The sequence below is a fragment of the Eurytemora carolleeae genome, unplaced genomic scaffold (assembly GCF_000591075.1).
Source record: "Eurytemora carolleeae unplaced genomic scaffold, Eaff_2.0 scaffold576, whole genome shotgun sequence".
In the NCBI taxonomy this organism is placed as follows: Eukaryota; Metazoa; Arthropoda; class Copepoda; order Calanoida; family Temoridae; genus Eurytemora; species Eurytemora carolleeae.
The window spans coordinates 82,786-107,451 of record NW_019396693.1 but is presented as its reverse complement, the minus strand read 5'-3'; the positions used below and the strand labels follow the sequence as shown (position 1 = coordinate 107,451).

The window sequence follows — 24,666 nt, the reverse complement described above, 5'->3', positions numbered from 1 at the left end:
ATGATAATAAAAATAATAACAATAATTTATAAAGTTGACCTACTATATTCTAAATTTAAATGCCATACGTACTACAATACTAATACTGAATGTACAACTAATCAAACGTTTTGTACATAGTTCTAACGACAGCATAACAAATATTTAACAATAGTCAAATAGATATATAAATAAAAATACATAAATAACATGAAGCACCCAAGAATGGCAGAAAGGCAGGAACCTGGAAGACTGAATTCTTAGATTACTGGTTCAGGGTTCAGAGCATAACCTTAAAAAGTATTTTTTATTTAGTTAATCACCAGTCACCATGAAGCCGCTAATGCATTCAGTCTCTTTAATTTGAATTTAATAGCTCATCAATCTTTAAATTTAAAAATTTGTCTTTTTTTACTTTTCATTTCCAACGCATCCTCCGACACCAAAGTATAAAAGAGAAAAAGAGAAGAATATTTGCTTGTTAGGTCAAATTGTGAGCGAAAAAACTGCATGCAATCACCATGAAACTTAAGAATGTTGTATTCTTAGTTTCTCGGTATCAAAATAAAAATATTAACACTGAAGCAGATAGAAAAAAAGAGATATGTCTAAAAATATATTCTTTATCACTATGTTACGAACAGTTTTAATTTGCTAAAATGGAAAAAACAACTGAACTTTCTGGTTGGATGAAGAGAGGGGGGGTATCCGAACCCAGTACACATACCTAGCTCTTATTACCCCCTGGGGCTGGAGCTTTCATCCAGGGCTCAATTGTCTCCTCTGGGGCTTCTTCTTCAGCTTTAACTGCTTCAGCAGTAGTCCTAATCAGCGTATATATTAAACAGACTGTGGAACAAATTCAGGGGTGTATATTTTTCTGAATTAACCCCCCCCCATTCTTATTGATACTTTATTTTCTTGAAAAATCATTTATTTCCCTGAAAAATCATTTAAATTCCCTGATAAATCATTTTCCCTAAAACAATCATTTATTTTCTCAGAAAAATTATTTATTTTTCTGAAAAATCATTTATTTTACCTGAAAAGTTATGTTTATTTAAACTTTATTTATTTCACATTTATTTTCTTCTGGAGTCAATAAATCTTTCTTTTCTTTATTCTTATTGCTCACAATTTCTCATTGCGTTTACCTGATGAGACCAAGTTCATTTCTCGTTTACCTGATGAGACCAAGTTCATGAGCTTTTTTCAAGGATTTTTCACAAATGGTTTTGATCTTCTGCAGGGTGGAATGAGGCTGAGCATTTCCAAGATCAAGGTTGGCCTAAATACAGTTGTAAACACTACGTTTTTTTTTTTAAAAATAATATTTGTTCTGATGTTTTCTTAAAGTTGAATATTTTAGTTGATCCTTCATAGATAGTGACACGCCAGACTAACAAGGGCACCTCTTTATCAGATCAAGTTTAAATTAGATATCCAAGTTTTTATTTTTGAAAACTATTTTTTCTCTGAAAAAATTAACTTGTACAATTCTTACTTCAGAAGCAAAAGAGCATATCAGAAAAAACACGCATTATTGATCAACGTAAGGGTACCGATGTGAATTGGGCATATTCCCTTTAAATTGATGGTCACTTAGAAATACGAGAACAGTCTCTTTAAATTTGTATTTCACCTTGAGCACAAGAGCTTGAAGAACATCCATAATCTGAGTTTCGAAAATATTATTGGCAACCGTTCCTCCAACCTGAAAATATTTTGATTAAGATTCAAATAAAATTTGAAGAAAAGGAAGAACAGTGGAAAATCATGATAACTCCTCCCCCCCCCCTTAAACGTTTTTCCTTACCTGTTATTGATTCTCCGTTTACTTCAACTATTTTTTACTCTTTTGTGTTTTCTAGATTATGAGTTTATAATTCAGTGCCTGGGATCCATTTGATTTGGATTCGGTCCCGGATCCGTATCATGGATCCGCTCTAGAATAAAAGGATCTGGATCCAGGTCATGAACATTTCTTTAAGATTTACTGAATTTTTGAACAGAAGAAAAATTTCAATTTTTTACTCTTTTTTTGGCATACTTGTATACTACGACTTACGACTTGATAAACCTTATAGAGATAAGATTTTTTTTAATAATCTCGGTTTTTTAACAGCTAAGAATAGGGGTTAGAGAGCAAAAGATTTTGAAACCAGTTCTTTGTCAATATTTTGACCCTTGGATCCGGATATCCGGATCCAGGAGGCCAAAATGTTGCAGATCCAACGAATTCGGATCCGGATCCTAACCACTGAATTTTATATTCGTGAATACCTGAACCATATTGTTGATGATTACAACACCGCGCAGTGTGACGTCATAATCTTCATTCGCCAGTACACTAAATATCATGAGAAGACTTGAGGATTGAATCTCTATATAAAAATAAAGTAGTAATCTCAGTTTGTTTGTTTCTATGTCCGATCATAACTCTGGATAACCTTCACTGATTTGCCATACATTTTTATTGTGTAACTCCGTAGAACCAAAGAAATATTTTTACTTTGATTTAAAATTTTTAAATTGAGTGGGTTGACATTTAGAGAAAAGCTTAGTTTCCGGGCAAAGCTGAGTTCTCGAACTGGTTATTTCTAAATATTATGAGATAATTTTCAACAGTGGATGACAAGAATCATTTTATGACAAAGCGAAACTTATCAACCAGTTGAAATTATGCTTGAAAGGGACTATACACGTACTTTCAAGCAAGGTACTAATGCAAGGAAAAATAATTGCAGTCGCGAATACTCTGCGTACTATTGAAACCAGTTCTCTCTGGGCGGAATTTGTAAACAAGAATAGATGCATCAGTGTTCGTCTAGTATCCGAGGAAGATAAAAGCATTGAATTTTGATAGTTTTGAAAATTCACATAATAGTTTCCTATGGCCAGAATATTTCATAGATTATTTTTGTGAAAATTGATTCCATGTCAGGTGTGACATCTGTCTTGCGTTTACTTTTCCGCCCAAAGTGCAAAAACGCGTACACCTCTAAAATAACTTTCCTTGCATTAGTACCTTGCTTTCAAGGGACTCCCCGATTAAAAAGTTGTATGCCAGATTCACAACTGTATTCTACACACCTCTTTCTGGGCAATAATGAGGGAATTAATAAATCACGTGTTATTATCATCTGCCATTTTAATTCAATTCGGATTTATAAATCCGCCAGTCAGTTTAATGTAGACACCACATATGAAAATGTTTGCTTATACAAATGCAAGTACCTTTCAACAAGTAATTGAATCACCCTTATCTGGCTGAACCACTTTTATTTTGAAATTTCCATCTTGGAAGATATTTTTGTATACAGTTCATGAGCGATATAACTTTGAATTCACAAAAAAGCTGTGCAGCAAATATTTAGTAAATTTACCTGAGCAAGCAATCTTCCCATTGTTTACTATCAAATACCTTCTCACAAACTTTAGCACTTGCCTTAATAAAGAAAAATACTATTTTATACCCTTTTTTATTCAATTTTAAATGCATGAAATGTAATAACTCAGGGACCAAATTTAATGGATTGCCGATTGAAATCCAAATAATGTTTTAATTTTGAATCGGTAAGCACTTGTAGTTCAGCGAACTCTTTCCAATTCATCAAATTCGGTCCCAGGGATCTTTTTTTATTCTCAGGAATAAATATTATAATACAAATTTTTAATTTTTGTATTTTTCCTAACACTTAATCCAAGTAATTTGTATTACAGGGTGTCCCAAAAAAATGGGAATTCAGTGACGAATTCGATATCGTCTTTGTTATTGTAATACCTAATTTCAAAAGCCATAATATTATCATGTCTGATAGAGTTTATTTTATGAAAAGGATTAAAAACTGTAAAGATGTGTCTATAATGTGTCTGCAAGATGAACAGTGAAGACAGACAAGTTTTCTGTTTGTAATGTATACTGCAATTTTCTTGTTTTACTAAATACAACAGTATGCAGTCAAAACATAAACAAACAAAATGTGAACAAAGCAGACGAAACTCTTACGGATTACATCTTTCTCAGTAGGTATCACTATACTAAATCAAAGAATTATTTAAATAGACAATATCGAATTCATCACTGAATTCCCATGTTTATTGGTATTTTTTAGAAAGTTTAATGAACTTCATAAAATAAGATTAAAAGTTTGAATAATCGTATAAACCCGTAATCAGTTTTTTATCGTTAAAGCATAATCAATTCCTTTTAATAGTTCTGTTTGGACTCTGAGACGGAAAACTTGTAAAGAATTGTACCTCTGTCAGCATAGCGAGTGCCCCGGCTGCTGCCTTGACAACCTGAGGATCTGAATCATCTCCGCACATTAGAACACAATACTTAACCTTGTCATTCTTACCCTCACACCTCTTAACCTAGAAAACATTTCATAGATTTTCAGAATCTGCAAATTTTCATTCTCCAAGTCTAAAAATGACAATTAAATTTTCAAAAATGTTGCTCTTAAAAACACAACACTCAAATGTTAACAATAAGATATTATTTCTTATCTCAAGAGAAGTGAATCAAATTTCAGCAAAAAATAAGCGTCTCAAAGTTTAAGAACATCTTAAAATGAAGAAATCTCGATATATTTTCATGAGCTGGATCAAAATTAAATGGATCCTTTAAGATTAAAATTACTACAACTGGCTACTATTAAATATCTCTAGTTTTAAATACAACACCCGGGAAAGAATTTGAGGTAGGTCGCTTAACTACCTACTGCCGATTCAAATCTTGAATCACCGATTCAACGTTAAAGATCCATGGGGATTTGAATCGGTGATCCAGGATTAAATTTGGCCACAAACCTGAAGATCTGACACGCACAGATTTGTCCAGCATTGAACCGCAGCTCTCCTGATGAGAAGATGCTCCTCGAACATATAGTTCTCAATTCCCTGGATAGCGTTACTGTCCTTTAGAATCCGACTCCTAACCATTTATCTCATATTTACACAAACTGGATGAGACTATATAAACACTAAACAGTATAAATTTTTTAAAGAATGTGACAGTATGGTAGAGAAATTTTTCAGGATTCATTTGAGACCTATGAGACGGTTTTACGGGTTTGTCTTTTCCGGAGTTTGTCACGGCGCCGGTTTTACGGTGCTTTTTTGTTCATCAAGAATCTTCAAAGTACTCAAAAATTGTTTATTTCGGAGTAATGATGTTGAGAATCGGTTTTTAAAAAATTATGCAATGAGGACCATGAAAAATGTAAAAAACATCTACAACTACCATGTCTATACACGCTCTTTAAGTATGACAATCTACAGGTTTATTTTTAGTCTTCTACCTTGAATATATACTTTTTATGGTAGACTTTTTTTATTTTTTTTTAACATTAGAAATAAATCTATAATTTTTATTTCTAAAAGTTGTTAGTTCATCGTCGAAAAATACTAACAATCCATCACTAATTTAAATATAGTATAAACAATAAATATGTAACTTTCCTTATCCTTTCCTTTCCTTTTATTTTTATTTTTATATTTTTTTAGAATTGGGGGGAAATATTCCCACAACCTCTACTTTTAGAGGTTTTTAAATATTTTCTCCTGAAACACTTTATTTTGTATGTTTTTGTTATATTTCATAAATAAAAAATTTTATACTATTTTTACTTAATGATTTAGCAAAGAATAAATGAGCGTATATTGGCTGCAGGCCTCCCCAAATGTCTAAGAAAATGGGCTAAAAAGTTCAGTAAAATCATCTTTGGAGGGTCATCCTCTGTGGGTAACCCTGAACTTCAGACCTAAGCTTAAATCCAATCGTCCCCCCCCCGTCCCTTTTCGTTTTTCATACTTTTATAAAACATTGAGATTTTCCTGACAGACTCGTTTAGACTGGCCAGATTTCCGAGTGCCATTAAAGCTTCAAAATTCTCTAAACTCTCGCATTCAACATCTACCAAAAATATATTTAAAACATGGAGGAACATCTACATTATAGTTGAGATTGGATGAATATCTACTTTAGAGTTGAGATTGGACGAATATCTATCTAATAGTTGAAATTGGATGAATATCTACCTACTTATTAACTGATAATATCTACATAATAGCCGACAGATTGGACGAACACCTACCGTTAAGTTGAAATTGGACGAATATCTACCTAATTTTTACCAGATTGACGAATATCTACCTTATAATTGACAGATTGGGCGAGTATCTACCTATTAGTTGACAGATTGGGCGAATTTCTACCTTACGATTGACAGATTTGACGGATATCTACCTAATACTTGACGGATTGGACGAATATCTACCTAATAGTTGACAGATTGGACGAATATATACCTAATTTTTACCAGATTGACGAATATCTACCTTATAATTGACAGATTGGGCGAGTATCTACCTATTAGTTGACAGATTGGGCGAATTTCTACCTTACGATTGACAGATTTGACGGATATCTACCTAATACTTGACGGATTGGACGAATATCTACCTAATAGTTGACAGATTGGACGAATATCTACCTAGTATTTGACAGATTGGACGAATATCTACCTTATAATTGACAGATTCGACGAATATCTACCTAATAGTTTACAGATTGGACGAATATCTACCTTATAATTGACAGGTTTTACGAATATCTACCTGATAGTTGACAGATTGGACGAATATTTACCTTATAATTGACAGATTTTACGAATATCTACCTGATAGTTGACAGATTGGACGAATGTCTACCTTATAATTGACAGATTTTACGAATATCTACCTAATAGTTGACAGATTGGACGAATATCTACCTAATAGTTGACAGAATCGACGAATATCTACCTTATAATCGACAGATTTTACGAATATCTACCTAATAGTTGACAGATAGGACGAATGACGTCACAACTCCGTTGTCCTGGGAAGGCGATGGCTGGATCCTATATTTGAAGTAATAATTATATAAAACATTGTTCAATGGATGCATCTTGTAGGTCCAGGGGAGCATTGAGGCAATAAAAAGCTAGGTCAAACTTACTCTAGGGGACGGACTGGGGATTGTTTAAAAATTAATAATCCTTTCATCTTCTCAAAAATAGTTAGTGTCATGAAACATCGTTATAATCACATTAATATAATGATGATGTCTTACAATAATAGTGGATTATACTCGGCTTTACTTCCCCTCCTACTCTTCCTTACTTGCTTCCAAGGAACAGTAAGTAGGTCATTGATAACTTGATTATCAATTTAAATTCAATATTTTGAGCAATATATATTGAATGATTGTTAAATAAACAAGGAATTAAAAGAATGATTAAATTTAGTAATCTGACTATTGTTCGTCAAGCGGAACAGAGAATGAAATAACGCCCCCCCCCCTTTTCTTCATCTCTTTGAATTATAAGATTTATCTCCACGTGCCTGAGTAATAGCAATCCTGGAGAGAGCCTGAGCAGCTGTCCTCATCCCCTTATCCGTCCCGTCCAGAGCCATCTGCACCAGAACCTTACTCCCACCCTGCTGAACAACTAGTCCCCGGAGCTCCTGAACATCAACAACATTAATTTGGATTTCTTTTCAACTCCGGCTCTAGTAAAACTGCATCCGGATTCACAGACGTATGCGGTTTTACGAATCCGGATCCACCATTGAACGGGGAAAAGGTGGCAGTTTTATATCAAATATAACACCGGAACAGTGTTTGCTTTCATAACAAACATGTTAAGTGTCAACTTTTCAGATTTCATAAAACCTTTATAATCATGAATTGCCCGATTCCCAACGTTATAGATCTAAAAATCATATTTGCAAAAAAAATTTAAAAAATACCCTTTTCTCTTTCTCAAAATTATCATTTTTAATTGTGGATTCACTATATAATGTACTGCAAATTTTATGCATCGCGTGGAGACAAGAGTATAATTTACACAATTCATTTCCTTTCTGTAATAAGATATTTCAGTTCGAATTTATTTGGTAAAATTTGGATTTTTTGTTCAGTGTAATCTGAGTCTAAAACTAAAGAACGAAAAGTTTTGACTTAAATTTTAAGTTCATGGTTAAATGCCACTTCTGACTTAATTTAAACCTGAACTTTAACCGTGAGGTTAAATATTTAACCCTGTGGTTAAATATTTAACTCGCCGAAATCGACGAGTTAAAATGCTGATTAGCGATGGTTATGTAATATTCTCCGTAAATCCTTTTCTCTGATTGGTTTAGATTTTTCCCAGGAAATTCAAATTTAAAATTGAGAAAGTTTAATATTTAAGTCGTTATTCATTATTTTACAGAACTTTTAACCTCGAACTTAAAATTCGCGCATTCTTTAGTTTTAGACTCTGACTTTGTTACTTGAAAAAATATCAAACTGAATGGCGGTACAGTACATGTCGTACCGGTTCAGATAATTAGTGAGTGAACACTGTACCTGGTGATTGCACACGGCACAGAGAACCCTGCAGATTAACTCCTTCATGTTCTTAGACTCAGTCTTCGACAAAGCTGAAAAATACATTTTATTATTCTTTAATTAGCTAAACCAGGAATCCAACCCAGTTTAAACGTCAGGCAGCAGAACAGAAAAATTAGAAAATAAAAATAGAAAATTGGTATTCTCTTCAAATCCCGGTCTTATCTTATTATCTTTAGTTCAAAATAGACTCTAGCCGATATAATTTAGATACTTTTTTAAGACCCTACCTCATTTGATATCCTTTACATGAAAATAATCCTAACTCTAGTTGACATCCTTGGCATAAAAATGATCCTACCTCTAGCTGATATCATTGGCATGAAAATGATCCTTCCTCTAGCTGATATCATTGGCATGAAAATGATCCTTCCTCTAGTTGATATCATTGGCATGAAAATGATCCTTCCTCTAGTTGAGATCATTGGCATGAAAATGATCTTCCTATAGCTGATATCCTTGGCATGAAAATGATCCTTCCTCTAGTTGATATCATTGGCATGAAAATGATCCTTCCTCTGGTTGATATCCTTGGCATGAAAATGATCCTTTCTCTAGTTGATATTATTGGCATGAAAATTATCTTCCTCTAGTTGATATCATTGGCATAAAAATTATCTTCCTCTAGCTGATATCTTTGGCATGAAAATGATCCAACCTTTTGTTGAAATCCTTGACATGAAAATGATCCTACCTACTAGAGCCGACGTGATCCCGAACTGTCCCAGAGTATATATTCTCTTGTCTACGAAGTCTTGATCATCAAGTTCATGATCCTCAGGAATATGATGTTTAGCAAACTTGGCCAGCTCAAGCATCTCAGGGTTGATCTCCTAGGATTTAAAAACATTTTTAAAAACATTAGATTCTGTATTAACACCTTTTGTATTCAGACAGGTTTGTATAAATCCAACCATCGATCAATCCATATATCAATCCAGGTGACATAGAAACGCCTCAACATGGAAACGGATCAAAAATAAGCGGAAACCCCTCAAAAGCAGGTTTTTTTTAGGTGTTTCCGCAATTTCTTGAAATTTTTCGGAAATCCCTCTTAATTCAAAATTTGATCGATTTACCAGAATTGTATATCCGTTCCCGCTTTGTTTTATTCAAATATTTTCGAGGCATTTCCCAATTTTTTTGGCGGAATTCCCAATATTTTTGGTACGTTTCCTCATTTTTTTATTATCTGTTTCCTCTTTTTTCAAAAACTTTTAAATTGATATGTCTCCAAATATTTTTGATCGGTTCCTCAAATTTTTCATCCGTTTCCGTTTTTTTTCAAATTACTTTAAAAATCTCAATTTGTTGACCAGGTGATTTAAAAGTTTTTGAAAAAAATGGAAACGGATCAAAAATATGAGGAAACGGACCTAAAATTTGAGGAAACTGATAAACAAAATGAGATATTTAAAGTTTTTGAAAAAAAGCGGCAACGCATCAAAAATATGAGGAAAGGGACCTAAAATTTGAGGAAACCAATCAACAATATGAGATTTTTACAGTTATTGTAAAAAGCGGAAACGGATCAAAAACATGAGGAAACGGACCTAAAATTTGAGGAAAACTATCAACAAATTAAGATTTTTAAAGTTTCTGAAAAAAGCGGAAACGGATAAAAAATACGAGGAAACGGACCTAAAATTTGAGGAAACCGATCAACAAAATGAGATTTTTAAAGTTTTTGAAAAAAGCGGAAACGGATCAAAAATATGAGGAAATGTACCTAAAATTTGAGGAAACCGATCAACAAAATGAGATTTTTAAGGTTTTTGAAAAAAACGGAAACGGACCTGAAAATATGAGGAAATTGATCAAAAAAAATTGGGGAAACCATTCAACTTAAATATTGGGAAACGGATACAAAATATTCGGAAATCCCTCAACAATTCTGAACTTTTGAGGGATTTCCTCGAATTTCTAAAAAAAACGAAAATTCCTCAAAAATAATTTTTGATCCGTTTCCGTGTTGTGGCGTTTCCATGTCATCATCAATCAATATACCAATCCATATATCGATCCATATAATTTAAAATTTTTAAAATGCGCGAAAAAATATTATGAAATTCGTTAACTTTTTTTGTTTTTGTTTTATACTGTACAAAGAGAAGATGCTCACAGATTAAGCCTAAAAGATGGGGCGAAGCGCCCAAAAAGCCTAGTAATCAATAAATTAATCAATGTATTCATAATATGATTGATTAATTAGTCAATATATTCATGACATAATTTATTAATTGATCAATGTATTTATGATATAATCGTTTAATTAGTCAACGTATTCAATTATTAATTAATTATTCAACATATAATCGATTAATCAATTATGTATTCAAGATATAAAATTAATAAATGAATTAATAATCTATTAATTAATAATGAATTCTACAAATAATCGATTTATTAATGAATGTGTAGTGTGTACCTGTTTATCGTAACTATTAGTAAGATTAACCAATGTAGAAACTACTCCGTATGCTACATTTTGCTTTCCAGTCTTACCCAGCTCTATCAGAGCCTTGATTGCAGCCTACAATATTTTCATTTTAAACAAAATATCAAACTATCAGTGTTGAAAAAAAAACTATTAATTATAATATGAAATCAAATTTTGAAACTTAATTCTTATTCCTTGGCAAGAACATTTCGAGTTTGCACTGGGAAACTTTAAAAGAAAATGGAGGACAAAATCTTAACCTCGTCTTCAATCAGTCTCTCTTTAACCTCCGCGTCCAGCGTCAAGAACGACAATCCTTCCGCGGCCCAACGTCGGAGATCGTCGTCTTTTCCAGGATTTATTAAAAACCGGCGGCAAGCCTCAGCTAGTTTGGTTGAGCTTCCGTCCGCAAACGGTCGCAAACTCGCGTCATGTCCTCCGCTCGCGCCAAGCTTGCAGAGTCCAACCAATGCACGAACCTTAACAAAATATCGGATGAACAACCAACGAAGAAGAAGGCAGGAACAGTCTTGCTCGGGATTTTTTTTAAAAAGGAACTTTTTTTAAAATCAATGTTATACGGAAGGGGTATAAATTTCGAGTGTTTAGAATTAAAAATAGGACTTCAGATTGTAAGCTTGCTTACAAAAGTTTTTGTTTAAAACCATTAACTACGAATTGATACTAGGAGAATAGTATCACAATTAAATTTAGAAACTTTAAAAAGGGGAAAGAAATAATAAAAACTATTGATATTGTCGAGATCTAAATGAAAGAGAAACTTAAATGAAGAAACACCTTGATGTGATCATTCTTAGATTTGTAAAGAGTCTTGAGTATATCTAGGCCCTGAACTACTATAGCTGTTGCGTCCTTCTTCTTGTTGGCGGCGGCTATGATGGCCTCCGAGGCCACAAGCTGCTGGATGTACTCCTCCGACCTGGCCATCACCAGCATCATCTGCAGCACCCCCTCCTGTACAACATAAAAGTTACATATCCATGTATATTATCTTAACGCAATGAAGCTTAAAGTATAATAATGGTGATATTGGGAATTTCAAATATGGAGCATTAAACTAAGCTATTTTGACCTGTAAAGCAATTCTGCAGCTCCACAGGGTTTCATTAAAAAAATTCCAAATTGCAGCAAGGGAGAGTCAACAAAAGAAGAAAATGGAGAACAAAGGAAGAAAAATAAATAAGAATTATTAAAATAGAATTTTTTGTATGATATGTACCCAATAATATTTTTACAAAAATAAAAAATATAATTTGGGTGCTTAAAGCAAAACTCAAAAATTCAAAAAGCAAAATTCAAAGTATTCTTGATACATTTTACCCAAAAGTTAAACCCAGATTTTAACTTTTTGTCAAGTTTGACCCTTATCATCTATATCATTAATTACAAGATTTGGTATAATTCCAGGGAGTTCTTGACAGAGCTATAAAAGATCATGTACCACTCAGGACAATTAGGAGTCAGGGTAAACCCCCGTGGTTAAATAAAAATGTTATGAGAACTATTAGAAAAAAACGTAAATTATGGAATGCTTATAAAAATGCTAAAAACTATGAGGATTATCTTGCCTATAAAAACATTGAGAATTTGGTTAGAAAGTCCGTAAGAAAAGCCAAAAAAAAGTTTGAATCCAGACTTGCCAAAGATATAAAGAAAAATCCAAAGGCCTTTTATAAATTTATTAACAGTAAAAGAGGTAACCGGGAAACTGTTGGCCCACTTAAAGTTGATGATGTGCTTATAGAAAATGATAAAGATATTGCTGAAAACTTAAATGTGTTTTTCGGCTCAGTTTTTACTTCAAATGATATAAACTGTGATATTAACATGGATAATTCGAAAGAAAATGCTACTAATTTGAACTCTATAGAAATAACTAGTGCTAAAGTAAAAGATAAACTTTATAAATTAAAGCCTTTTTCTGCGCCTTGACCTGATGGACTGAGTCCCTTTATACTAAAAGAACTCTCAACTGAAATTTGTTTTCCTTTGTCTGTTATTTTTCAAAGATCTCTAAATGAGGGGCTTGTCCCGAGTGATTGGAAATCAGCAAATGTAACACCAATTTTCAAAAAGGGATCTAAGTTTGAACCTGGTAACTACCGTCCTGTGTCTTTGACATCAATTTTATGTAAAGTTATGGAGTCTATACTAAGAGATGCAATGGTTGAACATTTAAAAGACAATGAACTTATTTTTTCATCTCAGCATGGTTTTGTGAATAGGCGCTCATGCCTAACAAATTTACTTGAGTACTTTGAAAAAGTCACAGAATTGACATTGAATTGGACATTTTATGTCAAGACTTTGCTAAAGCCTTTGACAAAGTGTCACATCGTAAATTGGAAGTACTACTTGAGAAACATTGTATTTCAGGACATATAAAAGGTTGGATAAAAATGGTTGTCTGATAGACAACAAAGAGTTGTGTTAAATGGGGAGTACTCTAACTGGGTACCTGTTACTAGTGGAGTACCCCAGGGGTCAGTGCTCGGACCAACCCTGTTTGTCATCTTTATTAATACTTTAGACATCTATCTTCAAGACTATCCAGTGTTATTATCTAAATTTGCTGATGATACTAAAGTTGGTATGCCTGTTAACAATGAAACTGATTCTATAGTTCTACAAAATGTTATAAATACTCTCTGTGACTGGTCTGATGATCTGTCAATGAAATTTAACTCTGGAAAGTGTAAAGTGATGCATGTTGGTGGGAGAAATAATCATTTCACCTACACAATGCATGGTTTTACTCTCGGTGGTACAGTGTTGGAGTCTGTAGATGAGGAGAAGGATGTAAAAGTGAAGATTTCTAATACATTGAAACCTTCAAGTCAATGTCAAGTTGCAACATTGAAAGCAAACCAACTAGGAGGACAAATGTCTAGATCGAGACAAATACAATTGGATAATACTATACAAAGTTTATGTGAGACCTAATCTAGAATATGCTGTCCAAGCATGGTCACCCTGAAACCAGAAGGATATTGACCTCCTTGAGAATGTCTAGAAAAGAGTTGTGAGAATGACAGCAGGACTGAAGCCAGGAACCTACCAAGACAAGCTGAAAGAATTAGGCTTACCCTCCCTAGAGGAGAGAAGAAGGAGAGGTGACATGATACAAACCTGGAATATATTGCACCAGCATGATGATGTTTGCGAAAAAAACCTGGTTTACTAGGTTAAATTCAGCCTCTACAGTTAGCACAAGGTTGAAATCATCTATATTCAACCTGGAGATGAAGAGAACAAACCTGGACATAAGAAAAAACTTTTTTTCTATTTAGAGTTGTTAAAGGCTGGAACCAACTGCCTGAGGCAGTAAAGGGGTCCCTGATCCTATATGCTTTTAAAAACAGTTATGATGAGCATAGAAATGCAGCCATGGATCCAGAAGAATAAATGATGACCTGACCCGCCACTTCATTCTTGCATGATGCATGAGCTTGGCAGAGAAACTATCAACGTATCAACGTAAATTGGGTTAGTCTTTTTTTTTCAAAAAAAGTTAACAGTCGCTTGAAGATTGAGACTACCTTGAGCTGCGAGTTGCCTAGATCAGGAGCATTCTGTAGTAGAGTAGTGATAGCAGAGACTAGACGGACCTTACTTTCCAGACCAGGGTCCATTAACATCTCCTAATCAATCAATCAATTATTAATATCAATCAATCAATCATTAATATCAATCAATCAATCATTCTTCAAATATCAATAAAGTAAGCGCTTTATATCAATCGACTTTCGCGAAAAAATCAATCATACAAGATATCTTACAAAAAAATTGTTAATCGACCAATTAATGGGTTTGTCAATCATTCAATCAATCAATATATCAATCGATCGATCTCTCAATCTATCTATCGATCGATCGAACTCTCAATCTATCAATCTATCAATCTATCGATCTATCGATCTATCTATCGATCGATCTCTCAACTATCATTAACAAAGAATTAAGCATGCAAGATGTCTCACAATAAATTATGTTAACCGATTTATCAATTACTTAAATCCCATATCCAGCCAACATACATTAGATCCGCCAACTTATCCTAAATACTTAATCAGTAAAAAATAGATTAATTCATCACACCGTCTGACTAACTCGTCTGTCAAACTCTGTTATCTATCCCATCTGTATAACTCATCTATCTGTCTCAATAGTCTGTCTAATAGTGCATTAAGTGCATTAAGTTAAACCAGGGATCTTGGCACCCCTGACACCTTCACCAGGGATCTCAGTGCCCCTGACACCAATCACATTGAAGATATCTGTTTGTCATACATATTCTTAAAACTAATCAATGAGGTGGCATTATTAATGACTATTGTCAAACTGTTCCATCTTTTAATAACTCTTAAGCTAAAGAAATTTCTCCTAATATCTAGATTGCAAAGTTTTGAGTTGAGGTTCATATTGCATGTCGAAAATCTTGTTTCTCGTTCTCTATCTCATCTATCTAATCTATCTCATTTATATTATCTATATTATATATTATATATCTCATCAATCTCATCTCTATTATCTATCTCATCTCTATTATCTATCCATCTGTTCCTCTCTATACCTGCTGATTATTATCATATTAACCTGTGTAAATTTATCATCTCATTTCTATTATCTATCTCATCTATCTCATCTCTATTATCTATCTCATCTATCTCATCTCTATTATCTATCCATCTGTTCCTCTCTATACCTGCTGATTATTATCATATTTACCTGTGTAAATTTATCTATCTCTGCTGTAAGACGAGCTCTACGACCATCATCATACATCTGTTCGTACAATAATCCAAACGTTACTCCGGTAATAGTCTTTGTAGAGTCTGTTATCTCCATATTACTTTCATACCTAGTATTATATGAAAGATTATAAGAAATAGGACAAAATTTCATCAAAAACCAGTTCTTCAGTTCTGTATCCATATATGCCGATTTACGGATCCGGATCTTTGGCCATTTATAAACCAAAACAATGGGTACTGGGGAAAAACACTAGGGGCTTTCAATCCTTCAATTTATGTCACCTAATCAAATATCTTCAGATCCTTGGTAATGAATATATCATGATTCTAAATAAAAGTTGTAGAAAAAGAACATTTTAAAAATTTGTTTTTAATAAACGAAATCAGCAAAACTTTCAAGAAGTTTTCTAATGACATTCACTTCATCATAAAATGGATAAAGATCCTACCAATTTATAAAAAAAACTTGTAGATTTCCTAAATATTTTAATAATTGTTGTTAAAATCTGTTTATATATTAAGATTATCCCCGTTATAATTTTGTGTAAAAAAGTATACATTTTACCAAAAATAGTTCGCTTTAACAAAGACGACGTTCTAAATATATTGCGGGTTTACAGGATCCTTCAAGGATGAATATTTGAACGGGAAAAGTAATTATAAACTGAAATCTTTATTAATAAATGCAAGCTACAATTCATACCATTTTTGTAAATGAAAAGATTATCAGAAAATATTCATTTTGTCCATTCTAACATTAAAACAAAAGCCAAGTGCATTCTATGAGGAGTATTGTGATAAAAACAAGTCAACCCGACCAGACCCACAAAAATACCCCACCGTGCACCCCCACCCCCAAATGTTAAACTGAAAATTAGGTAAACTTAAGTTTACTTGTATTCCTCTGTATTTAGCTCGCTAGCAACCTCCATCAACCTCTGGTAGGAGTCTGTCTCCAGCATGTGCTCCGCCCAGTTCAACTGATCATACTGGCAGTTCTTCATGATTAGGTTCACCAGAGCGTCCCGAGCCTCACCTTATCATAAAGTGAATGCTATTTAGTGATGCTATATCGATAGGACTAGAGGCTGATTGGACTAACGTATTGCACTGAAGTCAGCTGTTCACAAACCAGTTTTTAGTCCATTTGAACATAAGTACAAATGAACAAAATAGAAATCAATTATTTTCAAATAAAATAATTAAAATAGTTTTTTATTTTTAAACGTTGCGTCATTTTTTTGAGAAATTTGTGTCCGCAGTGCCAACCCCCTTATCAGTCCTAGCCGCGGCGCTCAGCCACCTAGCACGTCCTGACCGCAGTGCCGCAGTATTAAGAGGGATTTTAGTTTAGATAGTTAAAAAGGTATCAATATTTTTTTCAAAAAGGGGGTTTTTAAGGGGGGCCACAATAAAAAATTTTTGCGCGCTGACGCGCTCTACATGTGCCCCCCCCCTACACAAATGCTCTCGTACGCCCCTGCACTACACCATTATAAGAATAAACCAACTTTAAATTTCTCTTCTCCCTTTCTTGTCTATCTCTTCAGTTGGTGGTGTATCTTTCGACCTACGCACATCCGCTAAACTCCACTTCTCACCTCCGCCAAATCTGCTATACTACACAGTACACATCCAACCTACTAGCACGTGGTTTTATGCCTGCTAAATGGACTTATGGCCACAGCGCCCGGCCCCCTAGCATGGTTCAGAAATTATCTTAACCTAGCCTTACCTAACCCTCAAATAACACAAAAATAAACAGCTGTTTTAGGTACGATATTGCAGTAGGTCGGAAAGTTAGTAGGTCAGAAGTCCAGTAAGGGGGATATTACAACTAGACAATGAAACAATGTCCGTCAGTTTCTCTTCTTAAATTAACTTGCCTCAGCCTTTAGAAATAATCCAATGTCCCAGCAATAAACGAAATACGAATTATTAAGAATAAATTAGCCACTTACACATTTCTATTTCTGTATTTAAAACATTAAAACAATTTCCCATGTTTTCAAGTTTCCATATTTTGAAAATATGAATAGTAAAAATATTCACCTGTAATAGTCCTTGATGTAGTATTAAAACAGATTGTGTTCATGATACTTGTCAACTCTAATTTATTTTCCTAAATAATTCATTTCATCAACTTTTAAGTTAAACAATTCATTTCAGTTTTTTTACTTAAATAAAAATTTTTTCAACTGAAAAAACAAGAACTTTTTTATTTGACTGAAAGTATATATTTTTTTGCAAGAATGCATAATTTTTTGAAAATCTTCTTAAAGGGTAAAAATGTTGGGTAAAATGTTTCGAAAAGGATAAAAACATGATTAGTGGGTGATTCTTAAAATTAAATACCCCTGCCTTCAACAGGATTTTATAGAGCCCAAGCAATCTTTTTTGTGAAGTATCGTTAATCTAGGCCAATTTATCTCGATATCCAATGAAGACACTATTAAATTACTTGATCTTCAAAAGTTATCCCTGACAGGGTTTAACCATCACGGGATATCAAAGAGGAATTAAAGGTCTGCGCATAAGATAGAGACCAATACTTAATTCCGATATTCAAACACAAAACTTTGTTTAAATTAAAATAAAATGTACCTTAATTATTTCAGCTCTTGCCTCCTCATCAGCTCTCATATTCTTTCTTTCTTCAACAGTCATTCTCTTCTTCTCCTTCCTTTTATCCTTCCATTTCTCACTAGAACGGAAATAATTTATACATACATTTCATGATCATAAAAACAAAAATCCAACATCATATATTTTATCATTTAATATATTCTTTTAATCTCATTTCTCATCTTAAATATGTTAGTTTAATACAAATCAAGATCAAATATGTTCCATTTTATATGAACCCAGCTAGCACTGAAACATTTTAGGCCTTTATAGTAATATATTTTAAATATTATTCATATGTACTATGTAATGGACTTGTATACTTTACCTACAGTTTATCCAAAACTTTGGAGACTTCGAACAAATTATAATATGAAGTTTTTCTAAACCTGCTGATAATGGAATGCTGCAAAAATTTAGTTTTTAATCGTCATATTTCATGGCTTTTTTATTTTTTTTTGTACAATTACTGAAAATTCTATAGATATAGAAGTAACGAAAAAATTGAAAAATTGTCAAGACGACATTTTATCCTTTCTTTCAATGCCCCGAAGTTCTGTGTTAAACATTAGAAGATTTGAAATTGAACTTATCTGTTCAATCTTCCTCCCTGGTCATGTGATAAAAACATGGGTATTGATTATTATGCTCCGTGTATTATACCTTAAATCCAGTCTGGAGAGTGAATCCAAGATAGCTTGGATCACGTAGGTGACAGCAGTAATAGAATCCTCATCCTGCAATCCGCAAAATTTCAAATTGCGATAAATAATTCCACATTGCATGGGGCTGATGTCTCAAAGTTGTACTGCCCTTTTCTGGGAAATAAATGGATTTTCTATTCGAAATAGTAAATCACAGTAATTTTCCAATTAAAAAATTTTTCTAAAAGATGTTTTAAGTTTTGCATTCCTTAGTGTTGAGAGCGTTAAGAAAGAAAGGGGACCCGGCCTCCTTCAAGATTGCTTTAGCGCGCTCCATCTTACTCTTAGCTAGGAACCCGAGCACGCGCACTAGGGATAACCTGAACAAAACATCATTTGTTTACATTTGAAAATTACGTTCAGGAATAAATGTTTTCTTGAAAAATTATTTTTTCCCCTTCTATCATTTTTACACAGATGTTTCGACGAATTGAGAGAAAACAGATGATTAAAGGAGGGAGCGAAAAAAAAAATTTGGAGGAAAATTATCAATAAGTTAGAAAAAACTTGTCTTAAAAAGTCAAATTGTATCGTTTTTCCCCTGGGCAACACAAATGATCAACCACCGGGGGATTATGATAAAATACTGATGTATTTTTTTTACCGCTGTGAACCCGACATACCGTTCTATAAGTGGGGAGTCGTTTAAAATAACGTCTTAACTCGCTATAGTTTCATTAACTATGATAACTAAATACCTTATTTTCTGATTCTTCTCAACCTTCATTATTTTAACTATCTTTGGCACCACGTCCTGATTGTAAACACATTCAGCTCCGGCATTTTCCTTAGAACATTATTATTATGATTATTACTATTATAACTAATAACTATATTGTAATCAACAATCTACCTTGGTCCTAAAAACATTATTATTAATTATTATTAGTTTTTATAATCTTTCTTTGATCACAAAGAATTTTCTGCAGATTTTTAGGACTTTTTATTTGAAAGACGACATTTAAAGAATTTGAAGAAATCTGCGAACAAATTCATAGAAAATAAGAAATTCAATATAATGATGAAAAAGGAAATACTTATATCTAACTTCCATTAGAACTGGGCGGACAGCAACTTCTTCAAGTGTTTCATTTTAAAATTATGATATTAGATGCTCTGGGAAAAATTTCTAAAACTGGACATCATCTTCAGAGTAATTCATATTTGATGTTTCTTACTTTAAAAAAAAATAAATTGAACCCATAACAATCCATTTTTTAATAGAAAATCACCCTGAACTCTTCTCTATGACTATACGGAGCACTCCCTTTAAATCATTGCTTCAAGCAAAAGATACCTTTGATAGAACAATCATATTATCAGCAGCCTTCTCTCTTTTCTCAGTGTCAGCCTCCACATCAAACACTGGAATTAAAAATATTTCAACAAATAATTTCTAACTCTTTTTTATATTTCTTTATCTGTATCTCTCAATCTTTATCTCTTTATCTGTATCTCTCAATCTTTATCTCTTTATCTGTATCTCTGTATCTCTGTATCTCTTTATCTATATCTGTATGTCTACACCTGTGTATCTATATATATTTATCTGTATCTGTTTGTCTGTATCAGTTTGTATGCATCTGTTTGTCTGTATCTGTTTGTCTGTATCTGTTTGTCTGCATCTGTTTGTCTGCATCTGTTTATCTGTGTATGTTTATCTGTATCTTAAAAATTTATATTTAATATCTAACTATTTAGGGGCGCGAATATTCATAGACCTAAAGGGAGGCTAGTATCCTATTTTTATTGGAATTTCCGACCACTGAGAATCCAGGTCTTTTGAGCCAAAAATTACGTCAAATAATTTTTTTATTAGGCTTGTTTGTTTGTTCGTGTCCAATAAACGTCAAAACGGCTGCATTGATCAGGCCAAAAGTTAGCGTTGGCATGGCAATGGCTGCTTAAAAAGTAAGTAAAAAACAAACTAGTTTGAAATATTTTCCTAAGTTAGACATTGTCTCCACTTTGTTTTTGGTTGTTGACATCGTGTTTATCTTGGACTGAACCTAAAATAAGGGGAAAAAAATTGTATTTTCAACATACTAAAAACACTCGTTTAAAATTTATCCTCGAGTTCTTCAAGTTACAATCTTTTATAACTTAGTTAATGATCTCACATTTGTATTAAACTTGAGCCAACAGTTACTTAGTTGAATAATTAAGATAAAATTTTAGGGACTGTGAGAGTAATTTAAAGTGACCCTCCGTGCAAAGATGGCAATGTCCGATTCAAAATAGTACCCGTCCCTTAAAATCTTTAACTGATCAAAAATGTGGAAGATATTGTCGGATTTGTTATATTCAAGATTGTAAAATGCGCTGGTCACTTTTGTAGAGAAACCACAATTTAAAATTTTAAGTTGTCAAAATTATAAACATTGATATTTAATTCAAGCTTGAACAGACAAAGCTTCTAACGGTACTGTTGTGAATCAGTCATTCCCATCTTTGCATGGAGAGTCACTTAAAATTATGCTTACAGTCCCTATAAAAGCAAAATAATCTTAAAATATTTGTAAACATCACAATACAGTATTTAGTTTATTTTGTGAGAACCCCCCCCCCCGCATTAGGCGACCAGAAAGATCGTTCATTTCTATAAAGTAGAATCTATATATTCAATTTGCTTGTCTGTCTATTTGTTTAACCGTTTGTATCTAAAAAAAACGTCAAACAAGCTCTTGAAGATAGGGCCCCAATTTTGTGTGGGACCTCACATAACCCCAGGGTAGGTTTATGGATGCTTACAATAACAAAAATTGTCTCCAAAAGATTTTAGAAAAAAAAAAATTGTAAATCCACAAAATTAGTAAATTTTTGTTTTATCGAAGTGAAAGATTTAGCAACTATTAAAGTTGAATTAGATATATATGGTTTATCAATTAATTGCTCATCTTCTTTATTCAGGAAATATGTGATGGAATTAGTTCACCTGAATTAAACCTGAACAATAGATTTTAGACCAACCTGTGAATGAAGTCGTAGTAAAATTGCCTCCATTCCTGGGGTTTTGGGGTCTGAAAACAAATAAATTAAATCAATCAGATAAATAAATTATAATTAAAATATTCATACCTATTTTATGAACTAGTTTGGCATCTGCATACGCTTGCTCAATGTTTCCTAAATAAAATAGAAAAGGATGTATAATTCACGAAATTAACTAAGAAATGATTTGTTCCTTTTTGTAAGATTGACATAGTTTTCCCATTTTTTATTGATCTCATCGTTAGAACAGTTTTTTAAAGAGGCTGTAGCCGTAACTTCAAGGGAATGGAATGTCCGATTAACAATGGTAACCTGCCCAGCTTTTTCTCATAAAGAGTTATTCGTGTTGTTTGAGGAAAGTTGATTACTTAAAATTGTGATTATTCAATAACTAGGCTTTTAGGGCGCTTCGCGCCCATCTTCTATTTAAATTGTGAACATGTTCTTTTTGTTTACATTTTAAAACAAAGAAGAAAATTTTTTTGCGGATTTAAAAAAAAATTCGCGGATTTAAGAGTTTAAATTTATTTACAAAATTAAAAACCTTTAACACATTTTTTAAATTTTTATCATTCATAAACCTTCCCTGTGGTCACGTGATGTCTCACAAAAAAATTTGGGCCCGATCAGTTCAGCCGTTTTGACGTTTATTGGACAGACAAACAGACAAGTTAAATTTATATATAGAACTAGCCTTAGAGGGCGCTTCGCGCCCATCTTCTAAATTAATTGTGAACATGTTCTCTTTGTGTACATCGTAAAACAAAACAAAAATAATTCGCGGATTTTCACAAAAAATTTCGGGGATTTTCAAAATTTTCAAAAATTTAATGACAATCGAATTTTGATGGAGACAAATATTTGAAATTTCGATAATTCATAAACCTTCCCTGTGGTCACGAGAGGTCCCACAAAAAATTTGGGCCCGATCGGTTCAGCCGTTTTGACGTTTATTGGATACAAACAGACAGACAAACAAACAAATAAACAGACAGACAAGCCAAATTTATATATAGAAGTGATGTGCGTTTTACTACTGCAGAAACAATGAAGGATAACCTCAGAATTGAATGAATTAATCCCTATATCACAACATTATTGATCAGACAAAGGTTTCAAGAAGCTGGGTACTGATATAAATCGAGCATGGGCCTCTTCCAAGGAGTATGAAATAGAAGGGAGGTACAAATGACGCGGCCCGCCCTACCATATGATTACACATGCATTGTAGACGGTACTTCATTTGAATAAGAAATATCTGTCTGATGTACAGTTACCGCATATACAATAACCTATTTAGAATATTTCTTATTCAAATGGAGTACCCGTCTGCAAAGCATGTATTATCATACAGTAGGGCGGGCTGCGTCAGTTGTATCTCCCTTCTATTCCATACTCCTTAGCCTTTACCAATGTATGGTCACCTTTAAATTTAACCCTCGAGTTTAACATTTACCTAGGGCTTCCTGCGCCTGACTACGACGAAAAAGTGCTTTAGGGTCGTTTGTAGATATCTCTAAAGCAGCCGAACAGTCCTAAAACACAAATAAAACATGGGGGTGGACTTTTTTTCAGTACACCCCCTGTTTTTTTAAAATTATTGGGGAACAAACTAGGTTGTTTTCTCTTTATCTGTATCTCTCAATCTTTATCTCTTTATCTGTATCTCTGTATCTCTGTATCTCTTTATCTATATCTGTATGTCTATACCTGTGTATCTATATATATTTATCTGTATCTGTTTGTCTGTATCAGTTTGTATGCATCTGTTTGTCTGTATCTGTTTGTCTGTATCTGTTTGTCTGCATCTGTTTGTCTGCATCTGTTTATCTGTGTATGTTTATCTGTATCTTAAAAATTTATANTCGGGCACTACGGCCACACAGCTCAACATTGCATGTAGATTTAATGAAAAGGGGGGCCCGGGGGCGGGGTCCAAAATCCTAGGAAATTACAAAATAATTGCATACCTTCTTACCTCACGCCTTTAGGATATTTTACATTTAACTGATGAAATTATGGAAATATTTTCCTGATTTAAGCGTATTAAACTTTTCCAGAACTTTCCAGAAAGTCCTACACCTACTAGATGGGTTAATTTTAAACTTAAAATTAAAACCTCAGCAAAATTTGGATTTGTTTTCCTTCCTACCGGCCCAGCTGATCATTCGCTTTCTCTCACGTGATTGGTGGGTTAGAGATCTTAAGAGTACTATTGGTCGGCTCAAGTATAGAGGCTTCCCATTGGAAGGAAGGAAAGATACCGCGGCCAAAATGATGGTGTATCTTTCGACCTACACAAATCCGCTATACTCCACTTCTGACCTAAGTCAAATCCACTATACTACACATCCGACCTACTAGCACGTGGTTTTACAGCTGCTTTATGGACTTGTGGCTACAGAGGGCCCGGCCCCCTAGCATATCCTAGCCGCGGCTCGATCCCCAAGAGTTAGCCGAAATTTATGTGCCGATCGGCGATTGCTGTCGGCCGTCAATAATTCTGGACTTTAAAAGTTCGCCATCGGTTAGTCGGAGATAAAATGTTTGCAGTGTCGGCCCAGAAATTGTCTTAACCTAACATAACCCTCAAATAATTCAAAAATAAACAGCTGGCGTATGGTGCGATATTGCATTAGGTCGGGAAGTTAGTAGGTTAGAAGTTCAGTTGGGGGGAGTTGCGTATAAACGATTTAACAATAAATTCAT

The 24,666-nt window shown here is 33.5% G+C and overlaps 1 protein-coding gene across 1 annotated transcript; it reads right to left on the bottom strand.

The window, feature by feature from the left end:
• Window positions 1-25: 25 nt before the first annotated feature.
• Window positions 26-23,492, bottom strand: LOC111707455 (protein unc-45 homolog B; the record flags this gene model as incomplete). The annotated part of the gene is given in 29 exon segments (XM_023480566.1): window positions 26-271; window positions 707-803; window positions 1,164-1,267; window positions 1,622-1,693; window positions 2,263-2,329; window positions 3,366-3,427; window positions 4,240-4,356; window positions 4,795-4,918; window positions 5,821-5,899; window positions 6,821-6,887; window positions 7,372-7,494; window positions 8,381-8,454; window positions 9,117-9,255; window positions 10,851-10,955; window positions 11,123-11,341; window positions 11,661-11,837; window positions 14,423-14,524; window positions 15,612-15,744; window positions 16,532-16,673; window positions 17,690-17,759; window positions 18,242-18,341; window positions 18,926-18,999; window positions 19,175-19,286; window positions 19,665-19,753; window positions 20,264-20,331; window positions 20,912-20,975; window positions 21,937-21,986; window positions 22,045-22,092; window positions 23,414-23,492. Coding segments are annotated over 28 exon segments (2,757 nt in total), but the record flags the coding sequence as incomplete, so codon positions are not given.
• Window positions 23,493-24,666: the final 1,174 nt, after the last annotated feature.